The following is an 18,399-nucleotide window of genomic DNA, read 5'->3' as shown; positions in this document are numbered from 1 at the left end:
GTGGAGGAGAGGATGAACAGATCCAGAGTAGGGACAAAGTCAGGAAAATACAGAGAAGTGAGTGAGATTGCTGTGGAGGGACAGAGGAGGTAGGGGAGCAGTTGGGAGGCATTTAAGATAGACCTGTGGGTGGCATGGGTGAAAAAAAATGATTCCAGAAACTTCAGGGAGTGCATTAACCTTGTGATGCGGCAAAAGGGAGCTGAGGGAGAGACAGCAAGCACTGACCGTTTTTAGGATATCTGATCATGGCACACATGCTAGACTTGCAAAAGCCAGGGCTGGACCAGGTTTATGCCAGGAGCCAGGAACTCCACGTGACTGGTAGGGGTTCAAGCGCTCGGACCATCAAAGCAGGAAGCAGAGTAGCTGGCACTCAGGTGTGGAGCTGTTGGCTTCCTAGGTGGAAGCTTAGCCCATTGAGCCACAACTCCTGCCCCTCCATAAATTTTCATAGTACTCTCAGATTTCTTACCAATCTCTGACCTCAGCTCATTTGAATCATGCAAGCGATGTAACACCGTATAGTTGTTTACAGTATACTAGATTCCCAATCTGAATTCTGTCACACAATAAAAAGGAAGCCCAACTTGCTCCAGAAAGCAGGTCCTGGTGTTATCTACCCAGAATTTTCCTTGAAAATTCCTTCGATGACCCTAGGGAGAGAGGGGATGGGAGCAGGGCTTGATCGCTGCAGAATCTTAAGATTATCATGCTGTGTGATGGTAAAAGTTGGCGTCGTACAGGAACTGAGCAAAGACTGCAGATGGGTGCATTGGGGAATGATGAAGAAGGAGGGTGCTATAATTTGTTCAACCGTATTTACTGAGTACCTACCACGTGCCAGGCAGTCTGCGGGAGAAATGAGGTACACACCCATAAACACGTCTAATATACAAAAATGGACGTATCAGGTGAACAGAGATACTATTTATAACACTGAAGCCGAGCAACTAAAGAGAGCGCGCAGGAGGATGCTATCTGGAGGGGTAGATACTCCTGAAAGAGGGGAAAGAGCAAATCAAGCGCCTGCCGGTTTTTCAGGCTTTCCTCCAGGAAGCTCCGCCCCTCCTCACCGATTGGGCGCAAGGTGCCATTCGCGGGAAGCTCCGCCCCTTTCCCCGCCCAGAGGCAGCCCTGAGGGCGGGGCCCTGAATCCAGCCCTAGGAGCGCCGCCGCGCGGAAAGCCGCGCGCGGGCGCGTAGGAATCCCGGCATCCTCCTCGTTCTCTGGGCGTGTACAGCGCCTCCGGCCGCCGCGGGGCATGCCGGGAACTGTAGTTTTCCTCCTTCCGCCCCGAGCAGCTCTAGCTGGCTCCATTTCTGGCCCGCGACTCGCTGCCCTGAGGGGAGACCCTGCGGGGGCGGGCGGGGTCACTGGCGAACCGACGCGGCCGAGCGTCTAGCCCGGTCGCTGCCCTGCTCCGCCGCGGTCACGTGTCCGCAGCCGCCCGTCCCCCGGGCGCGCTCCGCTCCTCAGCGCCGTTCCCGCCCCTCGCGGCCCGGCCGACGGCCTGCCCCGGCGCTGCTGCCACCTCGCGCTCGGAGGCGTCACGGAACGTGCTCGCCGCTCCCGCTCGCCTCCTTCGCCCAGTCCCCCTCCCGCGCCGAGACTCGCCGCCGCAGCCGCAGGAGTAGCCGCCGCCGGAGTCGCGCGCAGCCATGGCCGAGAACCCCGGCTTGGAAAACCACCGCATCAAGAGCTTCAAGAACAAGGGCCGCGATGTGGAAGTGAGTGTGTGCTCGTGCGGTCTGGGCCCGTCCGGCTCGCTCGCTCGGCCGGCCCCGGCGGCGGCGGCGGGGAGGGGCGGGGGGCCCCCGGCGCCGGGCTGCTTCTCGCCGGCTCTGCGGTCGCTCCGAGTTCTGGCCGCGGTTCTCCCCGTCGGCGCGGCCCGGGGCTGGGCGAAGCGGGTGGCGGGACGCGCGGGCTGGGGTGCAAGCCGCCCTCTGGGAGCTGCCGGCGCGGGCACCCGGGGCTTGTGGGGGGGAGGCGGTGGAAACGCCAGGGCTCTCGGCCCCGTCACGCGGGCGCGGCCTGGTGTCGGCGGGGAAGGGATGTGGTGGAGCTGAGGCGGGGTCCGCCGCCGGGCTGGGGCGGCGCGGGCGCGCACGGGGGATGCTGCGGTCCCGCACAGCCCAGGGGGGGCGGCCGCGGCTCGCGCCCCGCGCTGCCCTTGCAAAGCCTCCCGGCCGGAGCTGCCCCCTCGGTGCCTCCCGCGCTGCCGCACATGGAGCAGAGCCGGTCCCCGCGCCTACCTCCTGCGAGCCGGGCCCAGGCGGGCGGTGGCGGCCCGCAGAGGGGGGTGGGGACCAGCCGGGTAACTGACTTGTTAGAGGGTGGTGGAGAGGGGGAGGGTAGGATGCACCAGGACCGTTTTCTTCTATTCCACTGCTGTTCTTTGGACCAGCCGTACTGAGATGTTTCAGCTCGTAACTGCTGCTACTGCTGGCATTTGGAGCGAGCTGAAGGTGGACAATAGTTTACGTCTATTGTGTTGAGGCTTATCGGAAGGAGGTGGTCCCGACCTCCGCCCCCTAAGACCCGTTTTTCTTAGCCTTTCTTGGGATGGGGGTGTGCACGGGAGGGTCATTTCTTTGACATGTTTCACCGCAATAATTTGGCTACGTGGAGTCCTGCGTCCTTGTGCACACCTCGTGTTTCTAGCTGGTAGCATTTCCTAGTGGCTGCAAAACTAAACCTCCGCCGTGGTCACTCAGTTCGTTGCTACTCGGTATGTTGCCATTGTCTCATTACGGTGACATTAGCAGGTGCTATTTGCAAACTCGGCGTATTGAGGCAGCGCTAGAGGTCTCTCTGCAGCTGCTGAAAGCCGTGAAGCATAATGCACACACTTCCCTGGATCCTGACCTCTGGGTTGGTTAGGGGGAGCTGGTTTTACCTCCTCAGCGTCCTTTTCTGTTGCTGGGGGACATGATTTGCGGTTCTGTAATTTTTGCTAAGAGGCCACGGTGACTAAGAAGGGTGTATTTTATTCTGTCTCAAAGAGAGAAGGTGAAGAGGGCAATAAATCATTGAGCTTTCTGTTTCACAGAGACAAACCTGGGCCATTTTCCTGAGCTGTAAATTAAATACTAATTGGAAAAAAAAAAACCTGGGGGAAATATCTTTGGAATCCCCGTTGGAGTGAAGACAAATTATAAGTCGGTATCTAGGTGCTGGTCGTGGTTACATTTCTTATGTGGGCAAAGATGAAACTTTAGAAATAGGAACAAATTTTGAAACTGCCTCTTGCCAGTCTACCTGATGAGAAGGGTTAATTTTAAACTTTTTTCATCAATGTTTTTTGAAGTCTATTCCATTATGAAACAAAACTTATAGTATGAAAATAGTCATTGTTAGTCCAGAAACGCTAGTAACATTGCTCTGTATTGATACAGATTTTTTGCTTATTATTTGCTTGTTATGTTCTGGGGGCTCAGTGGTATCTGGTGAGGACTCCTGCAGGTGCTTGGTACATACAGAACATGGTCTCTGAGCAGAAGGTAACCAGTAACTTATAGATGCGTGAAAAGACCACGTGGCTGCAATGCCATTCTGTGTGATGCTGTTACAGCATTATGTGTCTCAGGACACATTAGATAATCGATGCATGGAATAGCAAACAAATAAATAGTAGTTCAGTGTAGCAATGGCTTTACTGTCCTGGGAGCTTCGGGAGAACTAGACATGCTGTCATTCCCACGCTGAATGAGCGGAGTACTGCAGAAGCCGAGGCTGGGTGCTTCCATGGTGTGTGCAAGTCATGCAATGACTGAGCAGTCACTCGCTGTCTTTTGGGGATTTCTGTGTTAGGTCTGGGTTATGCAAAAAGGACTTAGATTTAGCTTGTACCTCTAGGAGTTTACACTTCTGTGGAAATGATAATTACAATACAGCATATCAGTATGTGTTACAACACAGGTGTTTGCAAAAGTGTTGAGAAAACCGTAACCTGGAGCTGAGCTGTTGGAAGTGAGAGTGAGCTGATCCTGAAGGGGAGGGAAAAGCAGGGCCATTCCAGATTGGAGGGAGCCGTAATAGAAGAGCATGGAGAAGGGTGTAGGCTGCTGGGGTCATGAGAAAGGGGGGAGGAGTGATGTGACTGAGGGCAGGCTGGGGTCAGATCTGATCAAGCACCTTCATTGTGGATTTAAGCATGACTGAGACTAAGTGCCCGACCCAGTCTGTTAGAAACTGTTACATTAGAAACTTACTGCACCCTAACTCTCAGTTGTGATGATCAGGCTGTTCAAAAGCAGGTTAGCGTTGAGAAGTATTATTCTTGTCTTTTCACAGATAGGGCAGATAAAAAGATGTAAAACATACCAACATTTGATGCATTGGATGTTAAGACACAAGAATAAATTCATGTTTCCTAAAGAAAATAAGAGGATAATGTTAATGCCAAATAGACTGAGGGGAAAGAGTACGTGAGTTGAGGAAGAAATAATTTCATAGTCATTCCGTCAAGAATGGCTTTTTAGGAGAGAAATTTTAGGTGTTTGGAGAAATAAATAAGGTTGGTGAGTCTTACTGGGAAGTGTGTACCTAGCTTGAATGCAGCACAGGAGACATTAGTGACTTAGAGACCCAGGTCAAAAAGATGAGGGTGTGAAGTGCTCAGACTTTCACATGGCCTGTCTGCACAGAGTAAGTATGTCTTGTAGTAAATAGTTGCTTGCAAGTGTTTCTTGATAGGGAACTCTGAAGGAATTTATCGCAAAACAGAGCTAGGAGGTATACCGTGATTGGAGCAATGGAAAAGGGTGAGGTCAGTAAGCCTCAGAATTGCTTCTGGAGGAATAGTACTGTAAGTTGGTCAGCAAGAAGAAATTTTCCAAAAGCTTGAGAGAGCTTCAACCTGGAATGAGAATTCCACGATGGTTTCTTCCCCTCCTCCGCCCCAGAAGAGAAGGAGGTAAAGGTTATACTTAAGTTTATAGACAGAAGTAGGGTGAGGGTATAGTTATCACTGATAGTGATTTGGAACTTGGAAAGGAAAATGGATTTTGTAGTTAAAACTAGGAAGTACATAGTGAAAAGGAAACCTTAATTTTGGTTTTTGAAAAAGATGTATTTTAAAAGTCTGAATTGTAGTGGGAGGAGGAAAAATGAAGAGGGGGAGAAAGTGTGTGCACACAGTCTTGGTAGGGGGCATTGTGGTATAGTGGTTAAGCTGCTGCCTGCAGTGCTGGTAACCTACAAGGACTCGGGTTTGAGTCCCCAGCCGCTCCACTTGCAGTCCAGCTTCCTGCTGGTTTGCCTGGGAAAGCAGTGGAGAATGGTCCAAGTGTTGGGGCCCCTGTAATTGCTTGGGAGATCTGAAGAAACTCCTGACTCCTGGCTTCAGCCTGGCCCAGCTGTAGCCGTTAAAGCTGTTAGGGAGTGAACCAGCAGGTGGAAGATCTCCTCTGCCTGTCTGCAGCTCTGCCTTTCAAATACATTTTTAAAAAAAAGTTTTCATCTGCTAGTTCATTACCCAGATGATTGCAACAGCCAGCACTAGGCCAGGCCGAAGCCAGGAGTTACTTTTGGGTGTCCTACATTAATTGCAGGGCTCCAAACACTTGAGACATCTTCTGCCTTTTCCAGGCCATTAACAGGGAGCTGGATTGGAAGTGGAGTGCATGTGGGATGCTGGCAGCACATCAGGGGCAGGAGCTTTGCCTGCCATTCATAGTGCCTGCCTACTAGCCCTAATTTCTTTGGTTTGGAATGTGCATTTCAATGCCAGACTTTGAATATTGAGCTTTTTTTTAAGGAAAGCATTTAAAAGTTTTTAAATACACTTACGGAAAAGCGCACAAGGCAGTTGTTAATAAACCCCAGTAAAACTAATGTACTGTCATCCAAGTCAGTGTTTCCTTTTCTTTCCCCTGTAGCTCTCAAGCATGTGACATTTTCATCAGTAACTCTAACTAATAATTGAAAATTTCTGGCATTTTTGATCTACAGTGTATCCATACTGAGTATGTGCATTATTTGTTTAGCCTCAGCATAGTCATATGACACAGATAGTGCTATTATTATCCCCATCTACTGTTGAAGAAACCCGAAGCTGGCAACTCTTAAGCAGTGAGCCCTCAGTCACAGCGTGGTAAGTGGTAGAACACGGGCTGGTGTTGAACTTGATGATTCCTGAAGCCAGAACTTGGGCTCATGGTACTGTGTTCCTCTCAGACTTAATGTGCAGAACCATGTTGGAAAATCAGTAGGAAGAATGAAGAAATCTTGACTATATCACAGAAATTTCTATTTCAGTTCCTTAAAACCTTGCTGATCAAAAGTTTTTGACATAGTATTTATTTATTTGCCCCGCTCCCCTTTAACTTTTGCAGTGTTTCCTTCTTACTAGCAAGGAACCAGCTAGTTGATTTTTTAACCAGAAAATGGTAACCTATATTCCTGGGCTTGATACTTAAATCTGACATTTTTTATTATTTGCATATTTAGTTACCACTCCCAAACTTGCATTTTTTCCTCTGTGAAACCTGTTTCTAGTGCTACTGGGTAATTGTGCAAGTGTAAAAGTTTGTGCTGAGTTCTTGTGTTTGCTCCTTTTACCATGTTGGGCCTCTGAAAAAGCCTCCTGTTTCGGCTCTGTGCCAGCTTTCCTACTGTAGCCTCTAGTTGAGACTCTTTTTTTTTAAATTTTATTTTTATTTATTTATTTTTTCATTGGAAAGGCGGATATACAGAGAGGAGAGACAGAGAGGAAGATCTTCCATCCGATGATTCACTCCCCTAGTGAGCGCAACGGTCGATACTATGCTGATCTGAAGCCAGGAGCCTCTTCCGGGTCTCCCACGCGGGTGCAGGGTCCCAAAGCTTTGGGCCGTCCTCGACTGCTTTCCCGGGCCACAGGCAGGGAGCTGGAAGGGAAGCAGGGCTGCCGGGATTAGAACCGGTGCCCATATGGGATCCCGGGCGTGCAAGGTGAGGACCTTTAACCACTTGCGCCACCACGCCGGGCCCCTAGTTGAGACTCTTAACCACTCCTTACTGTGGGTCAGTCCACCTAGTTTCCCTTTCTTTAGTGTCTTCTCTCCCCATCTGAAATCTTTGTTACTTTTCTGTTTACAGTCTTTCACATTGCTTCTAAGATAGAAATCCTTAGCGTGTCACACATAATTTCACATGAAGCCCTGCTTCTTCTGTATGTGTGAATATTTCCTTTTTACTCTAATGATGGTGAAGTACTTGAGCTAGCTGGGTAGCTAGTATACTTTACTGTCTGCTTTTTTTTTTTAAGATTCATTTATTTTTACTGGAAAGGCAGATATGCATAGAGAAGGAGAGACAAAGATCTTCCATTTACTGGTTCACTCCCCAAGTGGAGTGACCCGGAGCTGAGCCAATCAGGAGCCAGGAGCCTCCTCTGGGTCTTCCATGTTGGTGCAGGGTCCCAAGACTTTGGGCTACCCTCTGATGCTTTCCCAGGCCACAAGCAGCCGTCGCCCAGGTGGGATCCTGGCACTTGTAAGAGGAGGATTAGCTAATTGAGCCGTTGCATCAGGTCTTTGCATGATATTCTGTATGCTGTATCCTTGTCATCTGTTGTAGAGCTTGCTCAGGTTCCCACAATATCACTGGAATACCAGTATTATAATTTTGTAATTGTATTTTTCAGTTTGAAAGCACTTTTCAGAAGTTCTCTGCAAGGCTTTTCCTGACTGACTTAATAACCAAAGCTAGGGAAGAAAAACTAGATGATATACTCATAAAAATTCTACCCTTGGGAAGAAAAACTAGATGATATACTCATAAAAATTCTACCTTTGAGAACGAAAGTTGCCATGTCATTCTAAGGTGCTCATTTCTGTTGATGTTGGCCTCATAGTGTTGTTTCTGTTGTCCTTTCCTTGGGCATCTGTTCTGTAATGTATTTCTGAGACATGAGCTAGCCTGTATTTGAATGGCAGGTAGAGGAATGACATTAATTCATATTGGTTCATACATTCAGTGACATATTAATGTTTAACACTCCAAACATCTAAAGAGTTATGGAATACAGATCTTAGAACTAAGTTGAACAGAGCAGGCACAGGATGTGCAAGTTGTCCATTCACCATTCTGTCTCGACTCCATTCAGCCATATGCTGTGTCTTAGAGCTACTTATTGGCCCAGCTGTCCTAGTGCATAAGAATTCCTTAATTCCTAAATTGGTGGAACATGAAGTTTCTCAGGAGACTGTGTCATGTAACAGGCACCCTGTAGTTCTCCTGTCTTGGAATTCGCTAACTGGGCATGTATTCTCTCCTGGTCCTTTTCACCTCTTGTAATTCTCCTTTGTAGTTAGCGTTGCCCACTCTTCTTCCTACCTGTTGAGTGTAGGCATGTCTTGTAATTCTGTGTGTGATTCTCAGCTCGGGATTGCTCTCCTTACTCGTCTAAGCAGCTCCCGTAGCTTTGACCATCATTTTAGTGAGGGGACTTAGATTTGTTTTAATCACCTGCTGGAGATTATTCACAGAAGCATCTCTTAGGCTTCTTACATTCCATGTGTTTAAGGTCATGTTCTGCCTTTGTTTTTTCTGTTTATGGCATCATCACCCTCACTGTGACCCGGATTGAAACTTGAGAGGCTTCTTGGACTCCTTCCTCATCTTCCACATTCGGTCAGGTGCCAGTCATGTCACTCGAATCTGTGCTGCCGCTTGATTTTGGCCCTGCCTCTATTCTGCTACCTCCAACCTACTTTAGGTCTTAGCAGTCTAAAAATTGCCTCCAAAGTGTGTTCCTCCTCTAGCTGATGAAATTTTTCAGAGCCTGGTGCCTGATTAGTTCTCCAGCTTCAGCCTTCACCCTGCTCCCTCCCCCTCACCTCCCCCTTTTAAGCCCTAGCAACACTGAACTTCTTATATGCTTATACATAATCTGGAATCCTGCCCTCCCCTCCTTGCCAGTGCTGTTTCTATTCTCAGGGCTGTCCTGCTGACTAGAATAGCCCTCGCTGCCTCCTGTTGCCTAATTCCTTCCCCTTTCAAATACTTAACTCTAGGTTTGGTACCTTTCTTTGCTTCTGAAAGAACTTTGGTCTTATTATAGTTATGATAGTGTATTTCAATAATGTTTTTTCAGTTTTCTTTAGATTGTATATATATATTTTTTAAGATTTATTTTATTTTTATTGGAAAGTCAGATATACAGAGAAGATGGTTCATTTTATGATTCACTGCCCAAGTGGCCTTAATGGCTAGAGCTAGGCCGAACTGAAGCCAGGAGCCAGGAGCTTCCTCTGGGTCTCCCTTGTAGGCTCAGGGTCCCAAGGCCGTGCGCTGTCCTCAGCTGCCTTCCCATGCCACAAGCAGGGATCTATATGGGCTGCTAGGATTAGAACCAGCATCTATATGGAATCCTGGCATGTGTAAGGTGAGGACTTTAGCTGCTAGGTTACTACACCAAGCTCGATTGTAAATTTCTTTAAGATTTATTTATTTGAAAGGCGGAGTTAAGAGACAGAGAGAGAGAGCTCTTTCATCTGTTGGTTTACTCCCCAAATGGCTACAATGGCCAGAGCTGGGCCAAGGCAGACCAGGAGCCAGGAACTTCATCTACATCTCCTACTTAGGTGGCGGGGCCCCAAGTATTTGGTACATTCTTTACTGTTTTTTCTATAAGCAGGGAATTGGATTTGAAATGGATCAACTGGGACTTGAACTGGCACCCATATGGGATCCTGGCCTCACTGACTGTGGCTCTACATGGTATACTACATCTGCTGATTCACTTCTGAAATGGCTCAATGGCCAGGACTGAACCAGGAGCCTGTTATGGGTCTCCCATGCAGGTGCAGGGTCCCAAGGCCTTAGGCCATCCTCTGCTGCTTTCCCAGGCCACAGACAGGGAGCTGGATGGGAAGCGGGGCAACCTAAAGTACATATTTTTAAAAATATGTTCAATCTTGGGCCCGGCGCGGTGATGCAGTGGTTAAGGTCCTTGCCTTGCACACCCGGGATCCCATATGGGCGCCGGTTCTATCCCAGCAGCCCCACTTCCCTTCCAGCTCCCTGCCTGTGGCCTGGGAAAGCAGTCGAGGACGGCCCAAAGCTTTGGGACTCTGCACCCGCGTGGGAGACCCGGAAGAGGCTCCTGGCTTCGGACCGGCATAGCATCGGCCATTGCGCTCACTTGGGGAGAGAATCATCGGACGGAAGATCTTCCTCTCTGTCTCTCCTCTCTGTATATCCGCCTTTCCAATGAAAAAAAAATAATAAAAATAAATCTTTAAAAAAAAGTTCAATCTTTTATGACTTTTCCTGTTGCTTGCAAAAATTAAGTCTAAATTCTGCTCTTAAGATTTATTTATTTTTATTGGAAAGTCAGATATACAGAGAAGGGAAGAGACAGAGAGGAAGATCTTCTGTTCAATGATTCACTCCCCAAGTGGTCGCAATGGCTGGAGCTGAACCGGTTTAAAGCCAGGAGCTAGGAGCCTCTTCTGAGTCTCCCACATGGGTGCAGGATCCCAAGGCTTTGGGCTGTTGTCAGCTGCTTTTCCAGGCCACTAGCAGGGAGCTGGATGGGAAGCAGGGCCGCCAGGATTCAAACCAGCACCCTTACGGGATCCTGGTGTGTTCAAGGCGAAGACTTTAGCCACTAGTCTACCGGCTAAGTCCAAATTCTTTATTATGATAGGTGAAGTATTGAGAGATTATGCCACAAGATTTTTGAGACAGGCTTATTTCAGTTTGCATGCTTTAAGAATTCATCCATGTTGAAGCATATAATTAAATTTCTTTTATTTTTGTGGGTGAATTACATTCCATGTATGTGTGAGCTTCATTTTGTTAATTCCATTGATTAATATTTCAGTTGCTTTCAGCTTTTGGCTATTGTTCCTCTGTCATTTAAAAAATGCACTAATTTTTTGAGGAAGTCAACTTGGTTTGTATGTGTTAAGTTACACCATCTGATTCTGCTGTTTTTGAGGTTCTAAGAGTCAAGTGTTGGCAGTGTCGTATGACTGGCTGGCTTAGCCTAACACAGTGTCCTAGTTATTAAATTTGTCCATTTACTGGTATTGCTTATTTTGTTCTGTTTCTCACCTCTCTTGGGATTTTTTTTAAATTGGAAGTGGGATTCAAAACCTTGGTTATCTTCATAGTAGACATTTTTTATTTAAAAAATTAATTGGTCATGCTGTTTTCTTCAGAATGCATCCCGATAATATGAAGATGGATAAGAGGTTTCATATGATAAAGAATAAACATTAAACATTCTACCACTTACAGCATTTGGTAATATGAATTCAGTTATTTGGGTGAAATGTGGCATAAACTGGATTACATTTGAAGTTTTAAAAAGTTACATGATCTCTTAGTGTCTAGTAAAGGAGCTACAAAAAGTATTTCTAGAAAATCTAACTCATCTTTAAAAATTTTCTTTATTTTTTTAAAGTCAGATTGGTCTTCCATGCACTGTTTATATCCCAGATGGTTGCAGTGATCAGTGCTGGGCCAGGAGCTTTATCCTAGGCTCCCATGAGGATGGCAGGGGACACTTGGGCCATCTTCCGTTACTCTTCCCAGGCATGTTAGCAGGTAGCTGGATCAGGAGCATGGCAAGGGCTCTGCCTTCAGACCAGAAATGATCTCCCCAAGAAACTGTTGAACTTATCTGGACAATAAGATGCTGGACTTTATGCTTGGTAGATGCTTGCAATGAAAGAATCTCAACTGAATTTGAACGTGGTAATGCAACAAAGTGGAGGAATCCACCTTGGGGGGAGGTTTGGGGAGGGGTGGGGGAATCCCAGTGCCCATAACACTGTGTCACATAATGCAATGTAATCAATAAAAACAAAAGAAATAAAAAAGGAGCATGGCAAGCAGAACCCACTGGAATTGGAGTTCTTTTTCTATAACTGATCCCATTCTTAGTTTTTTGGGGTTTGTCAGTACGAGGTTCTCATTTCCATGTTTCTCTCTGTCTTTTTGGTTTATTTTTATTGGAAAGTCAGATATACAAAGAGGAGGAGAGACAGAGAGGAAGATCTTCCATCCAATGATTCACTCCCTAAGTGGCCGCCACGGCTGGAGCTAAGCCAGTCTAAAGCCAGGAGCCTCCTGTGGGTCTCCCATGTAGATGCAGGGTCCCAAGGCTTTGGGCCGTCCTCAACTGTTCTCCCAGGTCACAAGCAGGGAGCTGGATGAGAAGCGGGCCGCCAGGATTAGCACCAGTGCCCATATGGGATCCCAGCACATTCAGGGCGAGAACTTTAGCTGCTATGCTGTCATGCCAGGCCCTCCATGTCTCTTTCTTTTTCTTGGAGGTAAAGGAATAGGAGAAGGGTAAGGAGAATGCAGACATGCTTTCTTGCAGGTTTGGTGTAAAAAGGTTTTTTTTTTTCTGTCAAAAGCTAGACAGCATTAACAGTTAAAATATAAACTTAATCATGACTAGTATTTTCTTGAAATTAATTATTTCAGTGATTGTGTTTTCTGACTTATGGAGTTTACTTGTTTGCAGGCCAATTTATTTCAGAATTTTAGTTTTTCTAATTATGAGTATGCATCTCATTTCTTTAAGTGGCGTATAATTTAGTGTGTGTTTTTAAGATTTCATTATTTGAAAGGCAGAGTTAGAGAGACAGAAATCTCAGAGAACTTCTTCTCAGCTGGCTCAGTCCCCAAATGGCTGAAACTGGTCCAGTGCCAGAACCCAGAAACTTGTTGGTCTCCCACAGAGGGGAAAGGGCTGAGCACTTGGGCCCGTCTTCCATTGCTTTCCCACACACATTAGCAGGGAGCTGGAGCAGAAGCAGAACACCTGGACCTTGGACCAGCACCCACATGGGATGCTGTGTGGGTAGGTGGTTCTTGAGGATCACAGTTACGCATGTGGATTCTGAATGCTCCCATGTTTTTTTTTAATTTGCAAGAGAGGGAGAGAGAATGTGTGCGCGTTATTGTGCTTTCATCTGCTGTTCGACTCCCTAAACACCCACAGTGGCCAGGGCGAGGCCACGGTTAAAAGCCAGGAGACAGGGACGCAATCCCATTCTCATATCAGTGGCATTATCACTGCTGTCTCACAGCTGTGCGTTAACATGAAGCTGAAATCAGGAGCAGAAGTAGAACTCAAACCGCAGGCCCTCTGATATTGCTGTGGGTGCTGAACCAGTACAGCATCACCAGGTGAAATGCTCATGCCTGAGTTTTGCTCTTATGTAAGTGATACTCTTGGGTCCTTAAGTTAGTCAGAATATTGCCTTTGATTTTTATGTGTGATGTTTTTGTTTTTAAATTCTTTTAGCCTACCAATCCCTTAATCTCTGTCAGCTCAGCTCCGGCCGTTGTGGCCACTTGGGGAATGAACCAGTGGGTGGAAGATCTTTCTTTCTGTCTCCTCTTCCTCTCTGTAAATGTGATTTTCAATAAAAATAAATAAAATATTTTTAAAAAGCTTAGATGGAATTATTGGGAATGTAGCTGAAAACAATGTATGTAGAATGAGATTACTTCAATTGTATTACTCAGTAGCTATTTATGTTTTGAATTATGAGGGTTAAAAATAAGGAAGGTAATGATAACCAGTACTTCTTGAGTACCTAGCTATATTACAGGATATTCTACTTAAAATAATAAGCTTAACTAATTCTCACAAAATTTCTGTATATAAGGAAAGTAATTTACTTATGAATATAACTAAGACGCAACTAAACTGGCATTCAGTCTCAGATTTCTGACTTTAGAAATCATGATTTAAAAAAACAAAGCAAAAAACCCTCATGATTTTTTTTTAAGCTTTATTTATTTTCTCATTGCAAAGTCAGATATACAGAGAGGAGGAGAGACAGAGAGGAAGATCTTCCATCCAATGATTTACTCCCCAAGTGACAGCATCAGCTGGTGCTGTACTGATCCAAAGCCACGAGCCAGGAACTCTTCCTGGTCTCCCACGCGGGTGCAGGGTCCCAAGGCTTTGGGCCGTCCTCAACTGCTTTCCCAGGCCACAAGCAGGGAGCTGGATGGGGAAACAGAGCTGCCAGGATTAGAACCGGCGCCCATGTGGGATCCTGGTGCTTTCAAGGCGAGGACTTTTAGATGCTAGGCCACCGCGCCGGGCCCAAAAAACCCTCATGATCTTAATAACTATTCTGCTCTGCTTAAAGAGTATATAATCATGAATGAAAATAATGTGAAAACAAATGCTTGGCGTGATGGAAGTGTGTACTGAGCGCATAAAAGAAGAATCACCTGTGTTGAGCTGGGTGGGAGTCAGGAAAAGCTTCATGGAGATAATTATACTTAACTTGAAAACAGAGGGTGTATTAGCATTTGTTGTAAATTTCGAATGGGCCTGGAAGTAAGTGATGACATATGTTCTGGGGCACTAAATTGACTTGACATTTTATTTTTATTTTTTTGTTTTTACAGTGGAGTGATTGAAAGTTGTGTAGGTGAGATGGGTCAGACTGAAAAATTTCCTCTGGGGAAAATTATAGAGAACTGGATTTGTGCACTTAGAACAATTGTTTGGTTGCACCATGTGCTGTGAATTGGCGGTTGAAAAGAGTTTGGGGAGTGAAAAAATGAGGAAAATCTTACGGATTTTAGATGGATAGCTTGATGAACAGCATTAGAGTTGAAAAATATGAACGTTTTAAACATTTTACTTCCAAGAACAGAGGTTGGCAAATTTCTGTAAAGGGCTGTAATGCTACGCTTTTTCTTTTTTTTAAACAAAACTTTACTTGATTCTCAGGCAGAAAGAAATAGAGTGAGGGCGCTGACCTCTTCCCCAGAAGCCTGCAGTGACCGTGTCTAGACTGGGGCTGGAGTCAGGAGCTGGTAAAGCAGTTAGGTGTCATGAGTCAGTGGCAGGAAACCAGTTACCTGAGCCATCACTGCTCCCTCCAAGGCTCTGCATTGGAGCCAGAGCTGGAAATGGTACCTAGGCACTCTGATGTAAGACACTGGTGTCTAAACTGCTAGGCTTACTACCTGTTCTGCCATTATTGTTATTTATTTATTTACTTGAGAGACAGGGGGACAAAGATAGAGATAAGGAGAGAGAGTATGCATGCCCACACAGTGTGCCACCAGTCGGCTCTGTCCTTTCCTAAATGCTTGCAGCAGTGGGGATGGTCCAGGCTGAAACTGGAAGCTTAGAGCTCAGTCCAGATCTCCTGTGGTGGTAGTGATGGTGAGGGGGATGGTGGGAACTCAGTTGTTTGAGCCATTATTATCGTTGCCTTCCAGAGTCTGCATTAGTAGAAAGCTGGAGCCAGGAGCTGGAGTTGCATTACTGGACATAGGTACTCTGATGTTGGACACAGGTGTTTTAACTCAGCTGAATGTCCATCTTCAGACTTTAATTATTGCTAGCTACTGGACTCTGCCTTGAGCACAGAAGACACCAGACATTATTGGAATGCAGCCACTCCCGTTTGTTTGCCTAAAGTTTATTTACAAAACAATGACTGGCTAGATTTGGCTCACTGGCCTCACTGGCCCTTTGAGTCTGACGTGGCCAGTGGTGAAGATTTAGAACACAGTTCAAACAGTATGATTCAAGTGATTGAGATTATAATATAGATGAGAGCTTATAGGAATAAGAAGAAGACTAGGAAAAAAGAATCCTGCAGGACCATATCATTTAAGGGAACCAGATGAAGATGTAACTGAAGAATGATCTTTAGGAAGCTTAGCTGCAAAGTGGTGAATCAGAACTTTAGGAGAATTCATTGATGGAAAGGCACTAGTTGCAGTATCAAATACTGCAGAGAGGAGGGGCATGATGAGGGCCTAAAATAGGTTGTTCATTGTGCTTGGCAGTTCAGGGCTAGTATGAAATGGAAAAACGGGGCTGGCACTGTGGCTCAACAGGCTACTTCTCTGCCTTCAAGCATCAGCATTCCACACGGGTGCTGGTTCATGTCCCAGCTGCTCCACTTTCCTTCCAGCTTCCTGTTTGTGGTCTGGGAAAACAGTCAAGGGTGGCTCAAGGCATTGGGACCCAGTACCCGTGTGGGAGACCTGAAAGAATCTCCTGCCTCCAGGCTTCAGATCACTCAGCTCCAGCTGTTGTGGCCATTGGGGAGTGAACTAGCAGATGGAAGATCTTTTTGTCTCTCCTTTTCTCTGTAAATCTGATCTGCTTTCAGATAAAATGACATACATCTTTTTATTATTATTATTTTTAAGATCTTCCATCCGCTGGTTCACTCCCCAAGTGGCCACAATGTCCAGAGCTGAGCTGATCTGAAGCCAGGAGCCAGGAGCTTCTAGGTCTCCCACATGGGTGCAGCATCCCAAAGCTTTGAGCCATCCTCAACTGCTTTCCCAGGGTACAAGCAGGGAACTGAATGTGAAGTAAAACAGCTGGGATATGAACTGGTGCCCATGTGGGATCCTGGTGCTTGCAAAGCGAAGACTTGAGCCATTGCGCTGAAACCAAAATAAATACATCTTAAAAAAAAAAAAAGAAGGAAGGAAAGAAAAAATAAAGGTAAAGAAAGAGAAAATAGAAAAGTGTAGAGTGGTGGGGGCTGGAAATTAGATAAAGTTGGGGTAAAAGTGAGTTTGGCATGAACCTAGCTGGAATAGTGGACTTTCCATTTAAATAATGTTAATCATAGGAAGGAAGTTTGAGGAGGAAGTAGGATTGAGAGAAAGGTTTTTGTTGTTCTTACTTGTTTAGACAGGTGGAAATTGCTGTTGTAGGTTAAATAGAAGAAACTGGAGCAAAAGAGACCTAGCATCTGGCAGGGAAATCAAACAAACCTGGGGTTCAGACAGAGGTGAAGATGGGCTACATCAGGGTATGGAGCTGGTGGCCTCTGTTGTCTTACACTAGGTTACTTCTGGAGTTTGGAGGGTCAAGTGATTTTAAGGAAGAATATTTTGACGAATGAAAAATAAGACCTCTCTCACTGGCCCAGCTGCCAGTGAGTATAGTAGATGGTCACTGGTTTAGGATTTTTTACTGTTCTGATGATTTGAAAGTGATCTGCATTCAATAGAAATCATACTTTGAATTTTGATGTTTCAAAGAAAGCTGTATGTGGCTTAATCCTCTGGATCCTGGGCAGTGTCAGTGAGCCCATGGTCACCAGTGGTAAACAACCAACACTCTAGGGTGCTGTACTGGCCAGCTGGTGTTGCATAGGTGAGGTGTATTAGATGCATTTTCAACTTTTGATGCTTTTAGATTGTGGACTTAGGATGTAACCCTTTGGTAAATTGAGGAACATCCGTACAATTGTTACTTTGTTAACAATTAAGAACAGTTTTCAGTTAATTCTATCAGTTTAACCATAAATGCATTTTGGATTGTAGTTACAATTATTAATCCAAATTCAAAATTTAAAAAGTCATATATAGTTGAGTCTTAAAAAAAATTGAGCTAGTAGGGCCCCACGTGGTAGCCTAGCGGCTTAAGTCCTCACTTTGAAAGTGCCAGGATCCCATATGGGCACTGGTTCTAGTCCTGGCGGCCCTGTTTCCCATCCAGCTCCCTGCTTGTGGCCTAGGAAAGCAGTTGAGGATGGCCCAAAGCCTTGGGACCCTGCACCTGCATGGGTGACCTGGAAAAGGTTCTGGCTCCTGGCTCTCCAATATAAATAAACAAATCTTTTAAAAAAAATAGAACTAGTAGAAATGTTCAAACATACTAGTCCAATTATTTTAGGGAAATATTGAATGCTGTCTATACCCCGGTTTTCTAATTTCATAAAATGATTTAACAAAATAAAAGCTATGTCTGAGAAACCAAACATATATAAAAGTTGAATTATGCATTAAATCCTCATGTACTATTTTGAAACAATAATTCATAATCAGTGTTGTTTAATTTGTATATTTACATTTTTAAGAACATTTATTTATTAGAGATTCATCATCCAGTGCTGGTTCATTCCTTAAATGGCCTCAGTGGCTGGGAGCCGGATTAAGCCAAAGCCGGGATTCAGGAACTCCATTCAGGTTCCCCTTGTGGGTGGCAGTGGTCCAAGTGTGTGGGCCAATATCTGCTGTCCTTCCAGGCACTTTAGCAGGGAGCTAGATCTGAGGCAGAGCTACCCGGGACTGGGACCGTCACTAGCAATATGGAATATGGGAAGCCTGCCCTGCAAACAGCAGCTTAACTTGTTGGGCCTCAATGCTGACCCCTCCTTAGTTTTACAATACCCTTTTATGGAAGTATAACCTTTCAATTTTACATCTTATCTGTCTTTAGTATCTATACTAAGAAGTAAGACATAGTATTTTTTTATCTTGTTTAAAAAAACTCATTATGCTGTTCTTCTACTTTAAAAGATCTGAAATAGTAATTATTGTGTCATTAAACACTCAGTTAAAAACCTAATTTTGATGTGACATTTCAAGGTCTTCTTGAAACACATGCTCTTCTACTCATTCTTCTAGAACAAGAACCTTATCGGTCAGTTTGTA

At 45.5% G+C, this 18,399-nt stretch overlaps 1 protein-coding gene across 1 annotated transcript in view; it reads left to right on the top strand.

Moving 5' to 3' along the window:
• The first annotated feature begins 1,497 nt into the window (after positions 1-1,497).
• Positions 1,498-18,399, top strand: part of KPNA3 (karyopherin subunit alpha 3) — a 70,872-nt gene continuing 53,970 nt past the window's right edge. Inside the window, exon 1 of the mRNA XM_040991447.1 lies at positions 1,498-1,730. Coding sequence (XP_040847381.1) covers positions 1,662-1,730 — 69 coding nt within the window. The 5' untranslated portion in view covers positions 1,498-1,661. The remainder of the gene's footprint in view (positions 1,731-18,399) is intronic.

Source organism: Ochotona curzoniae, unplaced genomic scaffold, assembly GCF_017591425.1.
Source record: "Ochotona curzoniae isolate NIBS_2020 unplaced genomic scaffold, NIBS_Ocur_1.0 contig_64, whole genome shotgun sequence".
NCBI classification, from domain to species: Eukaryota; Metazoa; Chordata; class Mammalia; order Lagomorpha; family Ochotonidae; genus Ochotona; species Ochotona curzoniae.
The sequence above is the reverse complement of the archived record's forward strand: the minus strand, read 5'-3'. Positions and strand labels throughout refer to the sequence as shown.